This window comes from Oncorhynchus mykiss, chromosome 8 (assembly GCF_057628025.1).
Source record: "Oncorhynchus mykiss isolate SJ-2025 chromosome 8, ASM5762802v1, whole genome shotgun sequence".
In the NCBI taxonomy this organism is placed as follows: domain Eukaryota; kingdom Metazoa; phylum Chordata; class Actinopteri; order Salmoniformes; family Salmonidae; genus Oncorhynchus; species Oncorhynchus mykiss.
The window spans coordinates 14,070,481-14,082,835 of record NC_143029.1 but is presented as its reverse complement, the minus strand read 5'-3'; the positions used below and the strand labels follow the sequence as shown (position 1 = coordinate 14,082,835).

Here is a 12,355-nt window from a genome sequence, read left to right as displayed (position 1 = left end):
ACACCTCCAGGCTGTGTAAGGGCTAGTTGACCAAGAAGGAAAGGGATGGAGTGCTGCAGATGACCTGGTGTCCACAATCACCCGACCTCAACTGAGATGGTTTGGGATGAGTTGGACTGCAGAGTGAAGGAAAAGCAGCCAACAAGTGCTCAGCATATGTTGGAACTCCTTCATGACTGTTGGAAAAGCATTCCACGTGAAGAATTTAAAATCTATTTTGATTTGTTTAACACGTTCTTGGTTACTACATGATTCCATACACTACCGTTCAAAAGTTTGGGAACACTTAGAAATTCCCTTGTTTTTGAAAGAAAATTGTTAAAAATTGTCCATTAAAAGAACATCAAATTGATCAGAAATACAAATAGTACCTGCAAAACACCAGTCTCAACGTCAACAGTGAAGAGGCAACTCCGGGATGCTGGCCTTCTAGGCAGAGTTCCTCTGTCCAGTGTCTGTTCTTTTGCCCATCATAAACTTGTATTTTTATTGGCTAGTCTGAGATATGGCTTTTTCTTTGCAACTCTGCCTAGAAGGCCAGCATCCCAGTCGCATCTTCACTGCTGACGTTGAGGCTGGTATTTTGCGGGTACCATTTAACCTGTTGAATGTAGGGGGCAGTATTTTGATGTTTGGATGAAAAACGTACCCAAATGAAACTGCCTATTTCTCAGGCCCAGAATTGTGAATATGCATATAAATTGTCAGATGAGTGTTTTCTATCCTAAAGTTTCCAAAACTGTCAAAATATTGTCTGTGAGCATAACAGAACTGATATTGCAGGCAAAAACCTGAGGAAAGTCCAACCAGGCAGTGCCTAAGAGAAACGAATCACCCTGTTCCATTGCATGCCTTCCCTCCATTTAAAAGGGATATCAACCAGATTCCTTTCCCTATGGCTTCCACGTGGTGTGAACAGTCTTTAGAAATAGTTTCAGGCTTTTATTCTGAAAAATGTGCGAGAACAATCACATCATGTCAGTGGATGGCTTGGTGCCAGCAGAGTTTTGCATGTGCAACAGCTTGGAGCAGACATTTTCTCTCTCTCTCCTATTGAAAAAGCTACGGTCTGGTTGAAATACTATCGATTATTTATTGTAAAAACAACCTGAGGATTGACTATAAAAAACGTTTGACATGTTTCTACGAACTTTACGGTTACTATTTGGAATTTTTGTGTGCCCGTCATGACCTGCACGAGCCTGTGGATTTCTGAACAAAACGCGCCAACCAAATGGAGGGTTTTGGATATAAAAATAATCTTTATGGAACAAAAGGAACATTTGTGTAACTGGAAGTCTTGTGAGTGCAAACATCCGAAGATCATCAAAAGGTAAGCAATTCATTTTATTGCTTTTCTGACTTTCGTGACCAATCTACTTTGCTGCTAGCTGTTTGTAACGTTTTGTCTGCTGAGAGAGCTGTCCTAACATAACCGCTTGGATAGCTTTTGCTGTAAAGCTTTTTTGAAATCTGATATGCCAGGTGGATTAACAACAAGCTAAGCTTTGTTTTGCTATATTGCACTTGTGATTATGATAATTCAATATTTTTAGTAATTTAATTTGGCGCTCTGCAATTCAGTGGATGTTGACGAAAAGGATCCCGCTAACAGGATGGGTGCGTCAAGAAGTTAATGAAGCTGCCAGTTGAGGACTTGTGAGGCATCTGTTTCTCAAATTAGATGCTAATGTACTTGTCCTCTTGCTCAGTTGTGCACCGGGGTCTCCCACTCCTCTTTCTATTCTGGTTAGAAAGCCAGTTTGCGCTGTTCTGCGATCTTCAGTTTCTTGGCAATTTCACGCATGGAACAGCCTTCATTTCTAAGAAAAATAATAGACTGACATGTTTCAGAAGAAAATTCTTCGTTTCTGGCCATTTTTAGCCTGTAATCGAACCCGCAAATGCTGATGCTCCAGATACTCAACTAGTCTAAAGAAGGCCAGTTGTATTGCTTAATCAGTACAACAGGTGTGCTAACATAATTGCAAAAGGGTTTTCTAATGATCAATTAGCCTTTTAAAATGCTAAACTTGGATTAGCTAACACAACGTGCCATTGGAACACACAAGTGATGGTTGCTGATAATGGGCCTCTGGACGCCTATGAATATATTCCATGAAAAAAATTGTTTCCAGCTACAATAGTAATTTACAACATTAACAATGTCTACACTGTATTTCTGATCAATTTGATGTTATTTTAAATGGACAATTTTTTTTTGCTTTTCGTTAAAAAACAAGTAAATGTCTAAGTGACCACAAAGTTTTGAATGGTAGAGTGTGTTATTTCATAGTTTAGAAGTCTTCACTATTATTCTACAATGTAGAAAATAATTAAAAATTAAGTAAAACCCTCGAATGAGTAGGTTTGTCCAAACTTAACTGGTACTGTATATAAACATATAGTGTATCAATTAATGATAATTAGTTTATATACACATAGCGCTGATTCATTTGCCTGGCTAAGCAAACTGGAAGTCCTTCCCTCTCCATACACACTTCCTGGGTCAGCCAGGCCACTAAATTAATGCCACAAAACTTTTAACATGCAGCATAAAGATTGATGGCATTTATGCTAATCAAATATGTCACTATGGTTTGCTGAGTTGAATCCTAAACTAACAAAGCAGAGAGCAAATAATTGTGCAGGCTGAATGTTCAAATAAATCCGTCTGGCTGCAACTCTTGCTGGCATTTGACAGCAAATTGTCTTTTGCATGACCCAACGTTAGTGTGTCCTATTTAAAAATAAGATGGGCATCTTGAATAAGCATCTGTTGGCCGAACACACACACACTGCATCGGAAAGTATTCAGATCCCTTGCCTTTTTCCACATTGTCACGTTAGCCTTTTTCCACATTGTCACGTTAGCCTTTTTCCACATTGTCACGTTAGCCTTTTTTCACAGTCACGTTAGCCTTTTTCTAAAATTGATTCAATTGTTTTTTCCCCTCGTCAATCTACACACAATACTCTATAATTACAAAGCGAAAACAGGTTTTTAGAAATGTTTGCATATTTATACAACTTTAAAAACAGAAATACCTTATTTACCCAAGTATTCAGACCCTTTTCTATGAGACTCGAAGTTGAGCTCAGGTGCATGAATGAAAAGGGTCTGCAAACTTACGCAAATATTATATTTTGTTTAATTACATTTGCAAACAATTCTAAAAACTAGTTTTTGCTTTGACATTATGGTGGAATTGTGTGTAGATTGAGGAGGGAAAAAAACAATGTAATACATTTTAGAATAAGGCTGTAACGTAACAAAATGTGGAAAAAGTCAAGTGGTCTGAATACTTTCCGTAGGCACTGTGTTGGTGACAGACACAGTCCCAGGTCCATACAATATAGAACATTAACTGCTGCAAAGTTATTTTTGATGGTTTGCTAGTAAGCGGCACATTTATTCTTGGAAAATGGTTTAGTTCTCTCTGTGGGGACACGATCAGTAACATTCCTTATCAGACATACTCTGGTAAGCCACGAGGGATAAAAAACATCAACTTTCTCTGATCTGTATTTTGACTTGAGATCTGGGTTTGCACAGCTCGAATGTCCGCGCAAATCCTTCATTCATGTCAATGATAGACTTCTGCGAAAACGTAAGTTAAGTGGGCAGATCTCAAGTCAGAACACTGCCCAAAGTGAATCTTCTTTATACAGAAGAAATAAAATATTCAAACAGAATTACCTGATCATTGACTAGTAATGATCACAGAACATTTCTCTCATGCCATGTCCAAAAAGTAGAACAATGCAATAATGACATCGTTTTTAAACAAAATTGATATAGTATCTAAACAGAGATGATCCCCTGCTCCGCTCACCACAATATCTCATGTTCTCTCACTGTCAAAGTAACTTTTCATTGGGCCCTTATAAACCACTTAATATGGTGCCATTCGCAATGTTACATTACCAAGAGCTGGAGTCTTGCAGTACACAGCTCATGTACTAGCGCTAACGCCAACACTACACCTCAAATGTCAAATTTATGTTCCGAGTGCTGCTCCAGAAGCATATCATGGAGGCAGAAATCAAAAGGCGTCAGCCATTATTTACATTTCACATGCCAATGTGGTATGTTTTTGAGCTGGGCTTCAGATACACAAATGGACAAGCGATGGTTGCCGTGTAATTTAAAACGCCTGTGACTGCTGATTGTTTTAGCCGAATGACCTCCGACAACAGCTCAGTTCGTGTCAAGTCAAACACCTTTAAAAGGCATTAGAATCCCTTTCTGTACCTTTTCTATACAAGTAGAAACCCATAAAATGAACACTTAAAAAGTCAAACTGGACACACAGACGAGAAAAAGTGCCACCGAAAACATGGCTTTAGTTCATTTTCCAGTTCCTCCTCCTAGACCTTCTGCACCTGTGGCTGCGGTACCTTGCGTCCCGCTTTCATGCGGCTGGGGGCGTAGACACGCAGGAAGAGGGAGAGGAAGACCACGGCCATGCCAAAGCCCCCCACCATGGTGACGGCATGGCCGTACAGGAAGCAGGAGAGCAGGATGGCGATGGCCTGCCGCAGGGTCATGATGATGGTGAAGACGGCGGCGCCGAACTGCGCGATGGTGTAGAAGATGAAGAGCTGGCCGCACGCCGAGCACACCGACAGCAGCACAGCATGGAATGCGAACTCAGAGTGGCGCGTCATGAAGGCCAGCGAGTCGAAGAAGGCGCCCTGCTCCAGCAGCGAGCCCACGGTGAAGAGGCAGGAGAAGAGGTTGACGCCGAACATCATCTGCACAGATGACATCTTGTGCTTGAACAGGTTGTCCTGCCAGTTGGACGTGAAGCTGTCGAAGACTATGTAGCCACCCAAGATGACCACGCCGCTGAACGTTGTGACCGTAGATGGGTGCTTATCTGCCGTGCTCGTCAACAAGAACATGCTGACACCCAGAGAGATGAGTGCCGCCGTCAGGTACTCCCAGTACTCGTAGCTCTTGTGTGACACAATCTTGCCCATGAGCATGACAGGGATCACTTTAGAGGCCTTGGCCAGCACCTGGGTGGGGAAGCTGATGTACTTGAGGGCCTCGTACTGGCACCAGCTGCTGAGGACGTTGGAGAGCGAGGCAAATGAGTACTTGTACATGGGTGCGCCGTGGCGGGGCTGCTTAAACAGGACACACCACAGGCCTGACACGGTCAGTGCCAGGATACGGTTCATGAACACCAGGAACTGGGAGTCCTTGAAGTGTTCGCCCTCCTCCTCGGGGGTGGAAGCCCCGTACGAGCGAGTCATCACCCTCTCCTGTAGGACACCCCATGTCAGGTAGGACACCTGGAGGGACAACAGGATAAGAGAAGGAGACTAAACAATACGAAGTACATCAGATATGAATAAGTCAATATGTTTGCATTGCAGTTTAAATATATAGAATCTACCCAATCAAATGTATTTACAGTGCCTTCAGAAAGTATTACACCCCTTGACTTTTCCCCCATTTTGTTAATACAGCCAGAATTTAAGTGATTCAATTGCGATTTTGACACACACACACACACACACACACACACACACACACACACACACTACCCAATAATATCAAAGCGGAATCATGTTTTTAGAAATGTGTGCAAATTAATAAAAAGTTGAAATGTCGTGTCAAAAAGTGGCATAAAAATGTGCTTAACAAGTCACATATATTTTTGAATGACTACCTCATCTCTATACCCCACACATACAGATAATTGTAAGAGCCCTCAGTCGAGCAGTGAATTTCAAACAGATTCAACCACAAAGACCAGGGAGGTTTTCCAATGCCTTGCTAAGGGCACCTACTGGTAGACAAAAAAATGGACTATCCCTTTGAACATGAAGTTAATAAATACATTTTGGATGGTGTATCAATACACTCAGACAAAGATACAGGTGTCCTTCCCAACTCATTTGCCATAGAGCAGGTATTGGGGGTAGGCCAAATAAAAATGTGATTCACATTTTTTCCCTCACAAACAGTCCATTTATATTTTCCAACTGGTCTATACATCCCCCCCCCCCTCCCCTCTCCTGAGTAGCCTCATTTCATTGCCAAAAATAAAATTAAACCATCTAGTGTTCAGCGAAATTAGAACACAATGTCAAATACAGGTAGCCTAGTCAAATAATTAACATCCAATCACGTTAACCGTTACTCTCTCGCAGGAATTCCACTAACGGTCCGTATGAAGCCAAATGTAGCTGCTGCTCATTCCGTTTGCTCGAAAATTGATAGATGGTTTAAAAAAGTAAGGCCCTCGTCCATAGAGACACATACCAGCTCTACTGGTAGTACTGCTACTACCAGCAGTACTACACCTGCAACTGTCGACGACACAAGTTGTTCTGCTTCCACGAGCACATCCAATGCTAGCATCAGTAATTCTACATTTGTTGTAAGTCCAGCTAGCATTGACACTGACAGTTGTGAATCTGATGCAGCCGAAGAGCTACTGCCCACTTACCTGGGAAAGCGCCAAACAACAGAGAGGGACGTTGGACCATCAGAGGCACAAATATGATGAGAACTACATTGATTTGGGGTTCACTTATATTGGGAATAATGCCTTTCCTCAGCCACAGTGTGTTAGATGTGCGAAAGTACAATATCACAACTCAACGAAACTTACACTCTTGTGCACAGAGATTTAGAAACAAAACATGCCAATTTGAAAAATAAGCTGCGGGAGTTTTTTGAGTGAGAATTAAGAAGACTTTCGAGTAGTAAGACATGTATAAAGGCAACAGATACCATTAATAAGAGGCTACAAGCGTCTTATATGGTGAGCTACCCCGAGTGGCTAGGACAGGCAAGCCCCATACTATTGTGGAGAATTTGTCCTGCTGCCACAGATGTGGTTGGGACAATGCTGGGGGGAAAGGACAAAGCAAAAACAACTATACAGACAGTGCCTTCATCAAACAACAGATGTTTTGAAACAACTACTGCTTCACATATAAGCCAGTGAATTCTATGCGTACAGATGGATGAGTCAGACGTGGCGGGCCTGGCACAGTCCGTGTCACTAGCATGAAAACGAAATAAAAGTTTGGGAACCACTGCTCGAGGAAGGAAACTGCTCAGGGATTTCACCAGGAGGCTAATGGTAACTTTAAAACAGTTAGTTTTCTCCTAACACAGCCATTTAAACTAAGGATGGATCAAGAACATTCTAAATTGATCTGGGAGAATCTAAGAAGTTGACAGGGAAAGACCATAGTAACACTGTAAAAACAGTCTCTCAATGTGCTTGATAGACATAATCACTGTTACATCTTCAGAAAGCATGAGATCCTGAGCTTGTATTCAAGATCCTAAATGGTCTGGCACCCCTCTGCCATGAGAGGTGACTGTATAGTTCCCTTAAGGAATAGCACCTTCAGTCAAACTGCTTTCTCTATGAGAGCTTCCCATGTCTGGAACACACTGCCTTCAGACACACAACTGCACCACCTATCGCACCTTCACAAAAAACTAAATCATGGCTAAAGGCCAATTAGACTTGGGAACATAATCCCTAGCTGTGTATTACTGCTTTCCATGTTATCTGTAGCTTGTGAGTGTTGCTTGTCCTGTTGCTTTGGATGTGCTCACTGCTCATTGTTTTTCTGTATTGTTATTGTAATAGTTTTTAATAACATGCCCAGGGACTGTGGTTGAATATTAGCTGGCTGGCTAAAACCGACACTTTTACTAAAAGGTTGATTAAATGTGCACTGTCGCTGTAAAAAAACTCAATAAAGTAAAGAGACTTACCCAGAAAGAGTCACAACTGTAATCTCTGCCAAAGGTGCTTCTACAAAGTACTGACTCAGGGGTGTGAATACTTACGTAAATTAGAATTCTGTATTTATTTTTTCAATAAATTAGCATGTTTTAACTTTGTCATTATTGGGTAACGTAAAAAATATATATTTAATACATTTTTGAATTCAGGCTGTAACACAACCAAATGTGGAATATGTCAACGGGTATGAATACATTCTGAAGGTGCTGTATACAGCCATTTTAACTACATGTCACAAAGTGCTCTACCTGAAGTCCTGCAGCACAGAAGACTAACTTGAAGGCTTGTCTGGCCGACGAGCCCGAGTCCGCATCATTTCTGGGAGCTAGCGACACGTCGTCTAGGAGACCTGTCTTCGTTTCACTTCCAAACACACAGGCCTTTATGACAGGATAGAAAATGCCTCGGCCTGGGAGGAGGGGAATAAACAAGGTCCAGAACACATCAACCATTCACTGATCCATCCAATTCAACATACTGATTATGTTATGTCAACAGAGAGAACATGGGATTTGCAACTTGAAGGACACTAAGTCATACCGGATAGATAGATAGGTGTTAGTCATGTGAAGAAAGGATGTAGGCCTGTGTGTGTATGGGTCTGTGTGTATGCCAGCGTATAAGTGCAACGTGTGTGTAATCACCAGTTTGTAGATCATCCACACCTGTTTGGAGGTAGTTGATCCTCTTCAAGTAGGTGATGAGGAAGTAGCCGGGGATGATGATGGTGGTGTAGCCCAGCACGTTGAGGAAGAAACGGAACAGCCACACGTCATGCCAGTCCTGCAGCAGCGACGACGCTTCACCCGCCGCCAGCGAAGATGGGAGGATCAGAACCAGGCCAAGCCAAAGCCTTCCGCGCGCACACACACACACACACACGGATTAGTACCAGAGACATGGCAGGTACATTACGTAGCATGTTTTTCCCACATTTTTAGAGTGATGGATTGAAGTACTGCAGACTCATCTCTGATGAGATATCCAAACTTTTATTAATATTGGAAGGTGGGACACTGTCATTTAAAGCACAAAACACCCATTGAGTCAAGAGAAGAGACCAACCATCCCTTTTCATACAACAGCCCCCTCCCTACTGGTCGAGGTGGCAAGACCAGTTTCCAACTGTCATGTTCACTAATCCTGTACACTAGCATCCTTTTCCACAAGGGATGGGTGTAGGTAGGTTAGTAGTATGTATGTGTGTGTTGGGGGTGGAGATTGTAACCTAATCAGGCTGTGTGAAAGGTGTGTTCCCAGCCTGCCTGGATACTTCTCTGCTTGACAGACAGAGGCTCTTTGTGTGCACCTCTACCCCAGGCCACTGCAGCTTCTCCCAGTGCAACCTAGGCTGTGAACAAGCAGCTCACTATACGCAGGAATGCAGTCCTCTCTGCACTTTAACCAACCAACCTGCAGGCCGAAGCTGTTCACGTCAGGGCAGAGACTGAAAAATGGCCACATTTAGGCTCCTGGAATGGACAGTAGCCAAATCGTGCCACAGTTGCCGGGATTTGATCTACTTATCACATGGTTCATATTTGAAGGTTACACAATTGCAAAGAAGGGCCTTGTTGCTTTTATATAAAGTAGGTACTCTGCAACAGTTAGCCTAATTATTGTAATGGTTAGAATACACTCTTGTATGACTTGAGACTAAGATGTCAGCACGGACCCATAAACGCCTTGGCGTTTACATGTTGTTTTTCACAGACTTGACAGGGATGGACTACATTACACAGGCTTGTCCATGAAAAGCTGAACTCTCTCCATTGTTAATAATATACAGTAACAGCAACCACATACGACTAGTTACACCCCCCAAAGGAATGGACTAAAAGCTGAAACGCAGTTACATGACTAGACCTACATCATGTCAATGGCCACAGCAAGGGTCTTTATTCTGCATTTATTCATTTGGACGTAAGTAACTAGTTAAACTGTTGTCATAACAGCTAACATTAGCTCTAGAAACTAAGTACAATGTTGCAATCGTCCTGAAAACAAAACGTCGCGTGCACAGTCCGACTGTTGTTTACAAAGGCGCGCTCACATTGACAACTAGCAGTTTGCTGTGTCAAATCAACAAAATAATGCTTTACGTTGGGTTTAAATTTAATGCATTTTCAAAGGAAAATTAAGAGGCGACCGCATCAGCACAATGTGTTCCTACCTCCATGAAAAAGATGGCATTTTCCTCCCACTTACAACTGGCGTAGCGAACACGCCGAACAACTTAACCGCTTTCGTTGCAATGAAGCATGTAGCGACGCAAATCAACTGTTGGAATCGTTATTATAAAAGCAATTTCGCCCCTGAGCTAACGGTTTTCTTTCCCAGTACCTTTACAACTTATCAATTGCCTATGTGTTCACTTCAAGAAAGAACCCCCCCCCCTTCAGTGGAAAATTAGGTTGTAGTCCTCTTTTGCGACATTGCCATCTGTAGGGCTGGATGAATACATTTACGAATCCACTGCACTGTAGTACAGCACAACTATTGTGCACAGCACAGTACTGTAAGTATCGCTACAATATGTAAAGTAGTTTAAATTAAACAAGAAAGTCAATCAGAAATCAAACCTTGGAAGAATTAAGTTGATTCACAACAACAGAATACATGCCTGTCCCCCGTTAATGTAATAGAAACAATATTATCAACATAGTTTTTCCAAAGCATGAACAATTTATCCAAACAAGGAGTTTTAATTTATCCACACTGAAAACCAAAAGTTTGGAAAGATGCATGTCCCTCACAAAAAAGGAAGCTAGAACAGCCAGCACGTTTCTCAGCACACCAGCAAGCAAATGCTGTTCTCTTGACAATGAGGAAGTGTTGCTGTCCAAAAACACAGACATGCCTGTCATTGAATAAGCCCATGCCACGATTAGATACCGGAAAAACCCACCAATCTCTTTTACAAGTTCTTTAAACAATTGAAGTTAATTTACCAACATTTCTGAAAATGGACCCATGTTTCAAGAGCTGAAATAAAAGATCCCAGAAATGTTCAATACACACAAAAAGCTTATTTCTCTCAGATTCTGTGCACAAATTTGTTTACTTCCCTGTTAGTGAGCATTTCTCCTTTGCCAAGATAATCCGTCCACCGGACAGGTGTGGCATATCAAGAAACGGATTAAACAGCATGATCATTACACAGGTGCACCTTGTGCTGGGGACAATAGAAAGCCATTCTAAAATGTGCAGTTTTGTATCACAACACAAAGCAACAGATGTCTCAAGTTTTGAGGGAGTGTGCAATTGGCATGCTGACTGCAGGAATGTCCACAAGAGCTGTTGCCAGATAATTGAATGTTAATTTCTCTACCGTATTCCACCTCCAACATCATTTTGTAGAATTTGGCATTACGTCCAACCGGCCTCACAACTGCAGACCGCATGTAACCACGCCAGCCCTGGGCCTCCACTTCCGGCTTCTTCACCTGCGGGATCGTCTGAGACCAGCCACCCGGACAACTGATGTAACTGAAGAGTATTTCTGTCTGTAATAAAGCCCTTTTATTGAGAAAAACTCATTCTGATTGGCTCCCCAGTGGGTGGGCCTCTTGGCTTATCAGTGATGTCTGTTGTACTGTTGTGCTGGGTACAGTATGTGCTGCACACTGTCAGTGCAGTACACATGCTGCGTAGCATGCTACACAATGGCCTTTTCCGACAGCTATCATCTTATTAGCCAAGGATGGCCTTATGAGACTATTACCTTAAAGAGGATGTGCAAATACTGTATCTGCTCAAATTGCTGATTTTAAATGCCACACCACCAACCACAGAGGAAGTGCCTACCTACCTGCCCATCATGCTCCATTCTCATGCATGCTTTCATGCAATGAAATGAAAAGATTAGAGCTCAAAATATTAATAAATTCAATACAGACAGGCCTTGGAGTCAGTCTCTTTGTCAACATGAATATTAACATCACCCAACACAATGATTTTATCATAGTTCTCAAGGACAATAGACAATAGTTCAGATAAATCAGTAAAGAAAGTGGGGCAGTGCTTTGGTGGCCTATGCAGGGTTATAGCCAGCACTGGTGGCTGACATTTAAACAGTGTAGCAAGATGCTCAAAAGACCCAAAGTCGCCAAACGAAATGTCCTTACAACTGAGAGCATTAGTAAAATTAGAAGCTGTCCCCCCACCCTTTTCCCTTTTCTGATAGAGTATGAAAAGCTGTAGTCTGGGGGGGAGGTTTCAATAAGAGCGGCACTACAGTCTGACTACACAGTCATGTTTCAGTGAAAAACATGCAATCAACTTTGCGCTCAGTAATGAGGTCATTCATGAGAAAGGTTTTACTGGTTAAGGTTTTACTGGTGATTAAATTATTAACATTACAACCACGGGCCTCCTGGGTGGCGCAGTGGTTAAGGGCGCTGTACTGCGGCGCCAGCTATGTCACCAGAGACTCTGGGTTCGGCCCAGGCTCTGTCTTAACCGGCCGCGACCGGAAGGTCAATGTAGCGACGCACAATTGGCATAGCCTCGTCCGGGTTAGGGAGGGTTTGGCCGGTAGGGATATCCTTGTCTCATCGCGCACC

At 42.5% G+C, this 12,355-nt stretch overlaps 1 protein-coding gene across 2 annotated transcripts; it reads right to left on the bottom strand.

The window, feature by feature from the left end:
- Nucleotides 1-3,382: 3,382 nt before the first annotated feature.
- On the bottom strand, nt 3,383-10,305 carry slc35b2 (solute carrier family 35 member B2). Of its 2 annotated transcripts, none has more exons than XM_021611604.3 (4): nt 9,964-10,305; nt 8,456-8,643; nt 8,039-8,199; nt 3,383-5,304 (listed from the first exon to the last, which is right to left on the bottom strand). In XM_021611604.3, exons 1-4 carry the CDS (start codon nt 9,981-9,983, stop codon nt 4,372-4,374), a joined length of 1,302 nt encoding a protein of 433 aa, XP_021467279.2. In that variant the 5' UTR covers nt 9,984-10,305; the 3' UTR covers nt 3,383-4,371. The 2 variants fall into 2 exon arrangements, with proteins under 2 accessions (XP_021467279.2, XP_021467278.2); XM_021611603.3 differs by having other exon boundaries at nt 8,435-8,643; nt 9,964-10,208.
- Between the last annotated feature and the right edge of the window lie 2,050 nt (nt 10,306-12,355).

Bases quoted from the DNA above. Each gene is read 5' to 3' on its own strand.
- slc35b2 (XM_021611603.3), bottom strand. From the start codon at position 9,983: ATGCCATCTTTTTCATGGAG. The intron at 8,200-8,434 runs GTGATTACACAC...CCCTCCTCCCAG, and splicing joins TGTGGATGATCTACAAACTG to GCCGAGGCATTTTCTATCCT. The intron at 5,305-8,038 runs GTAGAGCACTTT...TTGTCCCTCCAG, and splicing joins TCTGTGCTGCAGGACTTCAG to GTGTCCTACCTGACATGGGG.